Source organism: Salvelinus fontinalis, chromosome 13 (genome assembly GCF_029448725.1).
Source record: "Salvelinus fontinalis isolate EN_2023a chromosome 13, ASM2944872v1, whole genome shotgun sequence".
Taxonomy (NCBI): domain Eukaryota; kingdom Metazoa; phylum Chordata; class Actinopteri; order Salmoniformes; family Salmonidae; genus Salvelinus; species Salvelinus fontinalis.
In genome coordinates, this window is record NC_074677.1 from 30,353,522 (window position 1) to 30,366,456 (window position 12,935).

At 42.3% G+C, this 12,935-nt stretch overlaps 1 protein-coding gene across 1 annotated transcript in view; it reads left to right on the forward strand.

Annotated features, from left to right (window-relative positions):
- LOC129868409 (uncharacterized) overlaps positions 1-12,935 on the forward strand; it is a 105,732-nt gene that overhangs the window by 76,189 nt on the left and 16,608 nt on the right. The window contains exons 9-19 of the mRNA XM_055942373.1: positions 2,079-2,205; positions 2,446-2,481; positions 2,663-2,784; positions 3,598-3,727; positions 4,600-4,745; positions 7,133-7,259; positions 7,453-7,488; positions 7,611-7,720; positions 7,987-8,113; positions 9,302-9,429; positions 9,700-9,823. Coding sequence (XP_055798348.1) covers positions 2,079-2,205; positions 2,446-2,481; positions 2,663-2,784; positions 3,598-3,727; positions 4,600-4,745; positions 7,133-7,259; positions 7,453-7,488; positions 7,611-7,720; positions 7,987-8,113; positions 9,302-9,429; positions 9,700-9,823 — 1,213 coding nt within the window. The remainder of the gene's footprint in view (positions 1-2,078; positions 2,206-2,445; positions 2,482-2,662; positions 2,785-3,597; positions 3,728-4,599; positions 4,746-7,132; positions 7,260-7,452; positions 7,489-7,610; positions 7,721-7,986; positions 8,114-9,301; positions 9,430-9,699; positions 9,824-12,935) is intronic.

Consider the following 12,935-nt stretch of genomic DNA (forward strand, 5'->3'; position numbering starts at 1 on the left):
CAATGCCATTGTCTGAGGGGGCGCTTCAGTAGCTACAGGCTATATAGACTGAAATAGGAAGCACTTACAATGCTAAAACAACAGGGGGAATGACTCATTGAGGAGATGTGTTCTTGCCAACCAACGTCCATATTGTTTCAACAGAATTTGGGTGGATTGTTCTCAGCTGAGTCATTGAGCTCCAGCTCTCTAGCATGCACCTGCTAGGAAGGGGCATTTCCTGCTTAAACTGTTATTTTCAGGTGTGTATATAAAGCACACACATTCGGTACAGGAGTGTTTATGGGTGGTAATAGAAGTGACAGAATTAACACTTCAAATGAAGTTTCATAATGTCTCACTTCAGGGTGGAGGTAGTGAGGTAGTTAATGTGGTAACTCTTCAATAAAGACCATGTCACCAGACTCTGTAAAGTCTATTTACTAACACACCCATATTTACAGTTGAAGAAATCCACAGTTAGGATTGGAATTTGACTGCCAAAGTATGATGCAATTAGGGATGCGACAAATGTACAGTTTTGCTTAACATTTAAACAACCATTTTTTTATCGGTTTTCCGTTAAAACGATTCGAAAAATCACAAAATTCCACCTCAATTCACAATGCAGAATAATGGACCTATTACATGTGTATGACCACTAGGGCCGGGCAAGGAAATTCTATCTACCACAGTCATATACCCTTGAAAGTGCCTCGGCTACGACATGTTTGTTTGGCTGTAAGGGTACACTACACAAAATCTTCTCTGGAGATAGTTTTAAAGTGACCACTGAACGGGTATTTGACTTGTCTGTGAAGGAATGCCACTTCTGAAGCGGGACTAATGTCCATCACTAGGTGACCAGAACTGTCAATCAAATAATCTCGAGCTGCCTGAATGCAGCCTGCGTGCAGACCACTGTCTCCTAAAAAAGTACTTTAAAGTTTGTGAAATACTGTAACTTACCAAGACATTTAGTAGAAAGAAAATACATCTTCCGCTAGGAATCGACTCCTAAGATTCAGAATTTTTGGAACGGAGGTGTCACGTTCTGACATTAGTTTCTTTTTATGTCTTTGTGTTAGGTTGGTCAGGGCGTGAGTTTGGGTGGGTAGTCTATGTTCTGTTTTCTATGTTGTATTTCTATGTCTGGCATGATATGGTTCTCAATCAGAGGCAGCTGTCGATCGTTGTCTCTGATTGAGAATCATATTTAGGTAGCCTGTTTTCCCACTATGGGTTGTGGGTGTTTATTTTCTGTCTAGTGTCTGTTCACCTTACAGAACTGTTTTGTTTTTCTTATCGTTGTTATTTTGTGTCGTGTTCAGTTTGAAATTAAAATATAACGAACACTTACCACGCTGCATTTTGGTCCTCCTCTCCTTCCACCAACGAGAATCGTTACAGGAGGAGACTGATTTGTTTCTGTACTTTCGAAAACACAAACACTTGCATCTTTCATAGCGAGCTAGTGAGGAAAGGAGAGAGAGGGGAGGGCCACAGACAGTCAGAACCGTGCATTAGGCCCATCTGTCTGCAATCAAAAGCTGGATCTCGCAATTTATTGGCTTGCAATGTCTTGCAATGTCTTGCCTATCATCAAAGAATAGGCTAGGTTATTCTACACGCAACAGACTGAAGACTGAACACACACTTGTGTCATTGGCGAAGAGAAAGAGCAAGCGAGTCATCTGTACTGTGACTTAAATTTTGTGTGGAAAAAGATTGTTTTTCCATTAGGGATTTTCCTTTGTTGTTCCATAGTAACAGGTTTTCAATAAAATATTTTTCTTCTCGCAGAGAAGATGAGTGGTTTCTATTGTAGCGGAGATTAGTGACACTGACAGTATGACTGTGGACAAAGTATTTGTGTTTGATCAGGCATTCAACCATGCATACATTTCATGCAGAAAGCAATGAACTGAGCAGCCTCCATAAATGTGGTGCCACATGAATAGACAATGTTTACCTGTAAATTAAAAACAATATCAGCGACGCCCGATGCTTGTAACACAAGAGTCTGCTTAGCAAACAATTGAGATTAGATTACCTGGGCCTCTCATTGATAATGCCTTTGTCTTGTTTTTCCACCTTAGTTGGCTTGCCTACTGTAGCCCTGGTTTCCATGGGAACTATACGGTTATGGAAGCAGGCGGCTCCACAACACCTGGCGTTGGTCATCCCCAGGTCACCACTGTGAGGTCACTGAGACCCCTCAGAATGGTAAGGGTTCACCACGGTGGCATCACTGAGGTGGCTGACACTGCTTGGTTGTGGTCGGGTCTGGGCCCAATTACATTTCAATGCTGTACACTCAGGAAAGGAGTTTATATTCGATTTTCAAATTGGCCCATAGGATTTCTTAAATTTAATGGGCTATGTCTCAAAGTCTCAGAAATATATACGTCTGGGCCTCATTTTCATCAAGGTTTGGTTTCATTATGTTCTGTGTCTTTCTGACAGAGTGGGCTCAGAGTGAGGAGACCTCTGGATCCTAAGGTAAGACATTATCAATATTGAAAGTACAGCATAAACGACTATCCCCTGCAGTAAACAGCCGATCTCATAAAGTTAAATAATCACTTCAATTTGCACAATGATGATTAATGATAATGAAAGTAAATTAATTTAGAAAGTGCATGAGATATAGTTTTTTGTTTGTGTGGTTTTTTTTTTTTAGATGTTGGTGTTCGAGCAGCCCCTCTTCCAGGGGCGGGGCAGAGAGCTGGGAGGCCACACCCCCAGTCTGGGAGCTGTGGCTGGGCTGAAGGGGGCGTCGTCGCTACGGGTCATTGGTGGAGTGTGAGTCCATGTCAATGCCCTCCCTCCTGTCTGCGCCTGCCTGTCATCCACAGCTGATGGAGACAGATGAGGACTCTCACTCATAGACTCAGATTAATGAACATGTCTAGACCCTCTTAGTTAAATGTCATTCCAATTTGTATGGAGAAAATAAGGTTTGGTTTGTTTGGGAATTCACATGCATTTGTGTTTTGTGAGTGAGTGAGGGACAGAGTTATGGAGGGAGAAAGGAAGTGCATTCATGCCAAGCTGCATACTTACTCTGGAATGCTACCTCTACTGAGGTTTTTACAAGGTGTGTGCATTCTGCTGCAAACAGTTTCACAATCTACTGGTCATGTGATTCCTCAGGAATGCTACCTCTACTGTCATATGGAGCAAATGTAGCTCACCTCCCTGTGCAAACATATGCCAAGTAGAACAGGAAGTGTGTGTGTGTGTGTGTGTGTGTGTGTGTGTGTGTGTGTGTGTGTGTGTGTGTGTGTGTGTGTGTGTGTGTGTGTGTGTGTGTGCGTGTGCGCACGCACGCATGCTTTGGTGTGGTGTTTGGTTACAGAGAGGGTTGGTACGCCTGACATCTGATAACATTTCAATTGTAACACCACAAAAAAACCAAACAATCACAATCAATCAAACAATAAATCAATCAAACATTCCTTAGCACTAACTCAAGTGGCACCGCTAAGACACTGTTATCAGCACCAACATATCATTGACACCCAGGCTCCTATTCAAGCTGTGTTGGTATAAGTGTGAGTAGTAGGAGTAGGAGTATTTAGCTGTGGTTTGACCTGTGACCTTTGTGTTTGACAGATGGGTGGGCTACACTGGAGAGGACTTCACAGGACGGCAGTATTTACTGGAGGAGGGAGAATACAGTGACTGTGCAGATCTGGGTGGAGCCGATCACCCTCTGCTGCTTTCTTTCCGTTTCTTACAGGCAGTAAGTAACGGGATTTTAATAATATGGTTATTTACAGTGTATTCACTTATATGTGGCCTATGTGGGAATGTGTACCTGTGCAAATCCTGAAAGCGTACTCTTGATTTGAAAGAATGAGGGAAGTCAATGAAATGTGTTGCGGTCTGTGAGTGTGCCTGCGTGTGTGTGTGTGCTTGGCAGAGTCATTTGTCTGAAACCAGGTCAAATGTTTTATATTAACCATCGGTATGACCCAGTTGACACCCAGCAGACCTCCATTCCACTCCCTTTCCATCACCTCACCACTGTCTAAGTGTCTATTTTAGCCTCCTGATATCAGTCAGAAGCACTAGCTAGTAGAAATGTTCTAACAGCGAACTCCTGGCTGGGCTACGCTTCTAATAGGATTAAACAGGTAGAGTTAATTGCTAACTGTCTACCATACCGCAGGTTCATTAGCATTCCAGTTTCCTCCACCCCTAGTGCCCTCTGGCTGTTAGCAGCACCACTCTTTTGATCAACTATACACTGTTGTGTAATCACCAGCCACCAGCAGCCATTCTGTAAAGCTCCCACTATGGATAGTGCTTACGGAATGAACTACCTGAGCTAAATGCAGCAGCTATGTAAATGCAGCAGCTATGTAAATGCAGCTTGTAGAGTTTTTCAGTTTGAGGCTACTTGAACATGAAAGAACAAGAGAAAGGGAAACTTCATAGGATTTGGATAAAAGTGGTTTGTACAGTGGTGCTAGTTTCTATACAGTTAACCAGCCCACATTTCTTCATGTAAGCTCTGTTTTTTCACTAGGCTACATTAGTGTCAGAGTTGTTGTAGCTATTTTATAAAGCAGTCTTACTCAGTGAGCTCTTCTGCATGGTTCCCATTGTTAGGACTTCATAGAGCCTTCAGTCTCACTGCAGGAGGAAAGGGGCTCTCCTGGAGCCGGGAGAAGGGACATTTTGGATCTGGACGTCCCTGATCTGGAGAAGGATGGAGCCACTGAAAAGACCACCACCTTCTGTGTGGAGAGTGGAGTGTGAGTATCAATTAGAGGACCAAGGTTGGGGTCAATTCAGGAACTCTGCGCTTCACAGTTCTGTATGGGGTTTGACTGACAGCCGTTCTGAACTTGAGCACCGCATGCGACAAGAAGTTGCCCCCATCCTCCCGCTAATTGGGAAACTTTTGCACATGTCTGAGTTAGGGAAATGCTGTAAATGAAGAAGACTCAATGTATTTTGAAAGATGAGATGTTGAGGATTATAATAAATACCGCTTGGATGTCATAAAAGGAAGCCAAACACCCGTGAGCCCAAATGTACACTTCACATTTCCAAATCAGAAAACTCATGTCATATACACTGAGTGTACAAAACATTAGGAACACCTTCCTAATATTGAGTTGCACCCCCTTTTGCCCTCAGAACAGCCTCAAATTGTCAGGGCATTGACTCTACAAGGTGTCAAGCGTTCCACAGGGATGCTGGCCAATGTTGACTCCAATGCTTCTCACCGTTGTGTCAAGTTGGCTGGATGTCCTTTGGGTGGTGGACCATTATTGATACACAAAGGAAACTGTTGAGCGTGAAAAACCCAGCAGCGTTGCTATTCTTGACACACTACTACCATACCCCATTCAATGGCACTTAAATATTTTGTCTTGCCCATTCGTCCACTGAATGGCACAAATACACAATCCATGTCTCAAGGCTTAAAAATGATTCTTTAACCTGTCTCCTCCCCTTCATCTACACTGATTGAAGTGGATTAAACAAGTGACATCAATAAGGGATCATAGTAATAGCCTGGATTCATCTGATCGGTCTATTTCTTTTTTGTACACTCAGTGTACAGTGTCAAAGTTTATGATCACTATGTTTGATGTACAGTTACAAGATGACATAGGTTCATACCCTGGGTTGTTCTGAACTGAATGAGACAATGTTTGTTGATTGTGTGGAAAATTAGCAGCAGAACATGCACCTGAATGCATTCATGGCTCCTTTCTATGCACACCAAAATTACCATCTATTTCTCTGATTTGCCTTGTGAAACCTAACACTGTAAGATCATATTTTATAACATAGCTAGTCATGTTGGCAATAGAACAAGCATTCAAATGATGCCCACCTGACCCAGATTGAGATTTAAAATGGGACGTTTTGGATTGCGTTAACAGCAATAGTAATTGTGTGATGCAGGGTTGTGTTCCAAATAAAACAACTATAAGTGTGCTTGTTTTAGTTCCTCAACAGCACAGCTAGGAGAGCTCACAAAACACCTTATAGCTGAAGACTTCTTTGTCATAAAACTGCATTAAAATTTCGTAGGAACTGTGCACACTTTGGAGAGGTGTGTATCCACTTGGAGTCACCAGTTAGTCCTCTCACTCAAACCCTTGTATTTGTTTTGTCTTATGTTGCACCTACCCCAAATTTCCCACGAATATTCTTATGATGTTACTGGATGTATACAGAGTGTTTTCAGATTTTGTTAACAAGAAATGCTGCGAAGATTACAGTAAATGTAAAATGCACATAAATCAGCAATGTAATGTTTGCATTCTGTCTTGTCAGGTGAACTGTTGTCCTCAACTTTGGTCTAATAATTTTCCCATAATCTCCAAACTGTTCCCTTTCAATTGCTACAATGTTTATGCATATGCTTTTCATATTTCTTCTGTAAGAAATATAGGCCAATTCCATATAGGCCAATTCCCACGAGTGTAAAGGGTTAAATGGAAATCACCACAACTTTGCAGAAGACCAGTTATAATAACATCTTAATAGAGGTGCATCCCACCTATTATTGCAAAGCTACCATTCATTTACCAAAGTTACCAGAAACTTCTGTAATTTTAGTAATTAACAGGTAATCTATGGTAACTTTGGTAGTTTATCTTGAATAACTTATATTCATATAGTACTAATTTTTTAAATATTTGTCCATATTGTCCATTAGTTTCTAGTGGATAGACCATATTGTTAAAGATAATGAATTAAAAAAGTATCTAATCAACAAAGGTATTATTTTAAATTAACTCTGCATCTCTTCCAACTATTGACTTTTTTCACCACAGCCACCAGTTTGGCACCAAAACATTTACAACAAAGATATAGTCAAATAAATAAGTGTTTTAAAAAATATATAAAGGATATTTCATGCTGAAACCCTCATATTAAACCCCAATGATATTCACTAAGTTGATGGTTTAAGTACCCAAAGAGGCCACTAGATGTCATCTGTTAAAATTCAAAAGAAACTTGAAAGTTACCAAAATTCTGGTAGTTTCCCATAATATACCCTCCCTTTGAAACCCTAATCCCAACAAACTAAAGTTCACATAGTTTCACATGACTTTGTTATTCACTATTCACTGTGCCTCTGTGGTGCTGATGGTCTCTGGGCTGGTCTGTGTTTCAGATGGGTGGCGTACAGCGAGAAATGCTTCAGTGGAGAGCAGTGCATACTGGAGAAAGGCAAACATCCTGCCTCTCTGCACTGGTGTGGCAACCATGTAGCAGCCAAGTCTATCCGACCCATACGATTGGTGAGCTCCATATCGTAGCCTATTAGATGAATGGATCATAAGACTGACATAAGAGTGACAAAGGCGTGACATGCAGATGAAATCCCTCCTATGTCTCTTCTTTGTAGCTCTATGTGGCTCTCTGAAAATATATGGTATAGATGTTGGAAAATATGACTTGGGAAAATATGTCAAAACACTTTTATTATTACAGCAGGACCTTTATGGCACCAGAGAACCAAAGTTCATGGTATGTATATATCATTACACAACATTATTTTCACCTGTAAAAAAGAGACTAGGGAAAGGGGCTATCTGAGAATTGATAACCAGCCGTGAAGTGTGTACTAAGTTGTACTTTTGTGTCTCCAGCTGTGGGCCTACAGCCAGCCCCACTACGGGGGAGTGAGTGAAGGGTACGAGGGTGAGGCAGGGCACTGTGGCTCTGCCTCCCCCATGTCCTTCAGAGTCATCAGGGGAAGGTGAGTACTGGAGGACTACTATTTGATCTGTATTGATGCTAGAGGTGGAGTTATGTCCCCTTTTACGATTATGTTATATAAATCCAAACAGTTATTATTAAGGGTCAATGCAAATTTTTACTTATAGGTTGCTAATTATGGATTGTCAGTATTCTACTGTAGGTATGCCACAGTGTATCTTTAATTGTAGTTGCCATAGGAGGCATTGAACAATGTCTGTGATGCTTATTGTCTTACTTTTTTACTGCTCTTCTTGCCCCGTCCAGCTGGCTGCTTTTTGATGAGGAGGGTTGCTGTGGAAACCAGTACGTCCTGGGAGAGGGCCTTTATCCCGACCTCATTTCCTGTGGCTGTGTGGCCACTTCTGTCAGATCACTGAGGCCCATTCCCTATGTGAGTGTACCTGGCATGACCTCAGCCCATTTACTGCTATCTTTAGGTAGCACAACAAGCTAGATGAGACATGTGAGCACACATTCAGTTTTAACAGTATTATATGCCATGATAAATATATGGTGATAAATACACTATATATACAAAAATATGTGAACACTCCTTCAAATTAGTGGATTCTGCTATTTCAGCCACACCCATTGCTGACAGGTATATAAGTATATAGCTGACAGGTATATAAAATCGAGCACACAGCCATGCAATCTCCATAGACAAACATTGTCAGTAGAATGGCCTTACTGAAGAGCTCAGTGACTTTCAAAGTAGCACCGTCAAAGGATGCCACATTTCCAGGAGAACGCTACCTGCTGCAATGCATAGTGCCCACTGTAAAGTTTGGTGGAGGACAAATAATGGTCTGGGGCTGTTTCTCATGGTTCAGGCTAGGCCCCTAAGTTCCAGTGAAGGGAAATCTTAACGGTACAGCACACAATGACATTCTAGACGATTATGTCCTTCCAACTTTGTGGCAACAGTTTTGGTACGTATGGCTCTTTCCTATTTCAGCATGACAATGCCCCATGCACAAAGCGAGGTCCATACAGAAATGGTTTGTTGAGATCAGTGTGGAAGAACTTGACTGGCCTGCACAGAGTCTTGACCTCAATCCCATCAAACACCTTTGGGATGAATTGGAACGCAGATGCGAGCCAGGCCTAATTGCTCAACATCAGTGCCCGACCTCACTAATGCTCTTGTGGCTGAATGGTAGCAAGTCCCCGCAGCAATGTTCCAACATCTAGTGAAAAGCCTTCCCAGAAGAGTGGAGGCTGTTCTAGCAGCAAAAGGGGGGGGGGGGGGGGGGGGGGGGGAGATATACGACAAGCCGGTGTCCATATACTTTTGGTAATGTAGTGTAGATTAATGTAGTTTCCGTTCAGCCACCATTGGAGCGTCACAAATGACAACCTTTTCCCCATAATGTCCTACTTTTGTCCTAGTCTTAGTATGACTCCAGCCAAAGGGTGTGGACTGCTTTACAAATATAGGTATAAAGGATGTATTGTGTATTTTGCCCTAATATAGTTCAATACAGGCACTTATTGAAAAAGGACAGAACATAAATAAAGTAAATCCAATGGCATTCTCATCTAAGATGGCTCCCTTCCCTTCCTGTTACCTCTGTAGAGTTTCTCCGACCCGTTCATCAGCCTGTTTTCCCTGGGTTCCTTTGAGGGCCTCAAGATGGTTGTTGTGACGCCCACAGAGCACATGAAGGACTTCTTCACCCAGTCTCTGCAGGTCCACAGTGGACTGTGAGTAGAGAGATAGCCTGTCATCTCTTATGTCACTGAACAGCTAACATTACTGCCAGACACTACATAGAGAAGGAACTTAGGTTTCTTTGGCCTCAGACATGTGTCATGTTCAGTAAGAAAACAAGTGACACAGGGAGGTACTACCTGATACTACCTGAACTTGTCCAATAAAAAGGCAAATTTTTGTTTTCCGTTTTAAGATGTTTCTCTGCGTTGCGCCGTAATGAATATGGCCCTGTTTCAGCTGAATGTGTGTGTCTTTGGCAGGTGGGTGGTGTATGAATACAGTAACTATAAGGGCTGTCAGATGCTGCTGCAGCCAGGGGAGCTTCCTGTGTGGGGAGAGCACAGTGGCTGGGACACCATTGGCTCCTTACGGCCCCTCAAACAGGTAAAACACACAAACAAAATTGACAATCACAAAATTGACTAATCACTCTAAGTGTCATTTCCCATCTAGTACATTTGGTTCTTTGGAAGTTGTGGGTATGTTTTTCATTTCCCATTGGTTCTGGGAAAAAGCTATATGTTTCCTGATCTGTAAAACTGAAGGTTTTTTAAACGTTCTGAGAATGGAAGTGAAAATGTTGCCTGTTCTGAGAACATGCATTTTTATGCAGCAGGGATTTTCTGAGAACATTTTACTGTAGTTCCCTGAAAGTTTTCCTGGGAAGTTTTATTAACATTTTGTGAATGAAAATTATAGGTTATTTTGAGGTTTTGGAATAACTTCCTTAAAACTTTCAGTGAATGTTTCAATAAGACTTTTAATAACACTGCGAACTTAGTTTGGGTTAACTGTTTTGAAATCCAAACACATATAGGACACAGGAAAATGTATTTGCATAGGCATTAATCATGCAAACAGATGTATTTTTTACTTTGGCACAGTGTCAGTGAGATTCGAACCTACAGTGCCTTCAGAAAGTATTCACACCCCTTTACTTTTTCCACATTTTATTGTTACAAAGTGGGATTAAAATGGATTTAATTGTGTTTTTTTTGTCAATGATCTACACAAAATACTCTAATGTCAAAGTGGAAGAAAAATGCTAACATTTGTAAAAAAAATATATATATATAAACTCAGCAAAAAAAAGAAACGTCCCTTTTTCAGGACCCTGTCTTTCAAAGATAATTCGTAAAAATTCAAACAACTTCACAGATCTTCATTGTAAAGGGTTTAAACACTGTTTCCCATGCTTGTTCAATGAATCATAAACAATTAATGAACATGCACCTGTGGAACGGTCGTTAAGACACTAACAGTTTACAGATGATAGGCAATTAAGGTCACAGTTATGAAAACTTAGGACACTAAAGAGGCCTTTCTACTGACTCTGAAAAACACCAAAAGAAAGATGCCCAGGGTCCCTGCTCATCTGCGTGAACGTGCCTTAGGCATGCTGCAAGGAGGCATGAGGACTGCAGATGTGGCCAGGGCAATAAATTGCAATGTCCGTACTGTGAGACGCCAAAGACAGCGCTACAGGAAGACAGGACGGACAGCTGATCGTCCTCGCAGTGGCAGACCACGTTTAACAACACCTGCACAGAATCGGTACATCCGAACATCACACTTGTGGGACAGGTACAGGATGGCAAAAACAACTGCCAGAGTTACACCAGGAACGCACAATCCCTCCATCAGTGCTCAGACTGTCTGCAATAGGCTGAGAGAGGCTGGACTGAGGGCTTGTTGTAAGGCAGGTCCTCACCAGACATCACCGGCAACAACGTCGCCTATGGGCACAAAACCACCGTCGCTGGACCAGACAGGACTGGCAAAAAGTCCTCTTCACTGACGAGTCGCAGTTTTGTCTCACCAGGGGTGATGGTCGGATTTGCATTTATCGTTGAAGGAATGAGCGTTACACCAAGGCCTGTACTCTGTACCGGGATAGATTTGGAGGTGGAGGGTCCGTCATGGTCTGGGGCGGAGTGTCACAGCATCATCTGACTGAGCTTGTTGTCACTGCAGGCAATCTCAATGCTATGCATTACAGGGAAGACATCCTCCTCCCTCATGTGGTACCCTTCCTGCAGGCTCATCCTGACATGACCCTCCAGTACGACAATGCCAGCAGCCATACTGCTCGTTCTGTGCGTGATTTCCTGCAAGACAGGAATGTCAGTGTTCTGCCATGGCCAGCGAAGAGCCCGGATCTCAATCCCATTGAACACGTCTGTGATCTGTTGGATCGGAGGGTGAGGGCTAGGGCCATTCCCCCCAGAAATGTCAAGGAACTTGCAGGTGCCTTGATGGAAGAGTGGGGTAGCATCTCACAGCAAGAACGGGCAAATCTGGTGCAGTCCATGAGGAGGAGATGCACTGCAGTACTTAATTCAGCTGGTGGCCACACCAGATACTGACTGTTACTTTTGACTTTGACCCCCCCTTTGTTCAGGGACACATTATTCCATTTCTGTTAGTCACATGTCTGTGGAACTTGTTCTGTTTATGTCCCCATTTGTTGAATCTTGTTATGTTCATACAAATATTTACACATGTTAAGTTTGTTGAAAATAAACGCAGTTGACAGTGAGAGGACATTTATTTTTTTGCTGATTCCTCATTCCAAGGTTTTTCTTTATTTTTTACTATTTTCTACATTGTAGAATAATAGTGAAGACATCAAAACTTTGAAATAACACATGGAATCACGTAGTAACCAAAAATTTGTTCAACAAATCAAAACATATTTTTTATTTGAGATTCTTCAAATAGCCACCCTTTGCCTTGATGACAGCTTTGCAAACTCTTGAGATTTTCTCAACCAGCTTCACATGGAATGCTTTTCCAACAGTCTTGATGGAGTTCCCACAAATGCTGAGCACTTGTTGGCTGCTTTTCCTTCACTCTGCGGTCCGACTCATCCCAAATCATCTCAATTTGGTTGATGTCGGGGGATAGTGGAGGCCAGGTCATCTGATGCAGCACTCCATCACTCTCCTTCTTGGTCAAATAGCCCTTACACAGCCTGGAGGTGTGTTTTGGGTCATTGTCCTGTTGAAAAACAATTGTTGTCTCACTAAGCCCAAACCAGTTGGGATGGCATATTGCTGCAGAATGCTGTGGTAGCCATGCTGGTTAAGCGTGCCTCTAATTCTAAATAAATCACAGACAGTGTCACCAGAAAAGCCCTCCCACACCATCACACCTCCTCCATGCTTTACGGTGGGAAATACAAATGTGGAGATCATCCGTTCACCCACACCGCGTCTCACAAAGGCATGGCCGTTGTAACCAAAAATCTCCAATTTGGACTCCAGACCAAAGGACAAATTTCCACCGGTCTAATGTCAATTGCTCGTGTTTCTTGGCCCAAGCAAGTCTCTTCTTATTATTGGTGTCCTTTAGTAGTGGTTTCTTTGCAGCAATTTGAAATATCTGAGGCTGGTAACTCTAATGAACTTATCCTCTGCAGCAGAGGTAACTCTCTGAATCTTCAATTCTTGTGGCGGTTCTCACGAGAGCCAGTTTCATCAAATCAAATTTTACT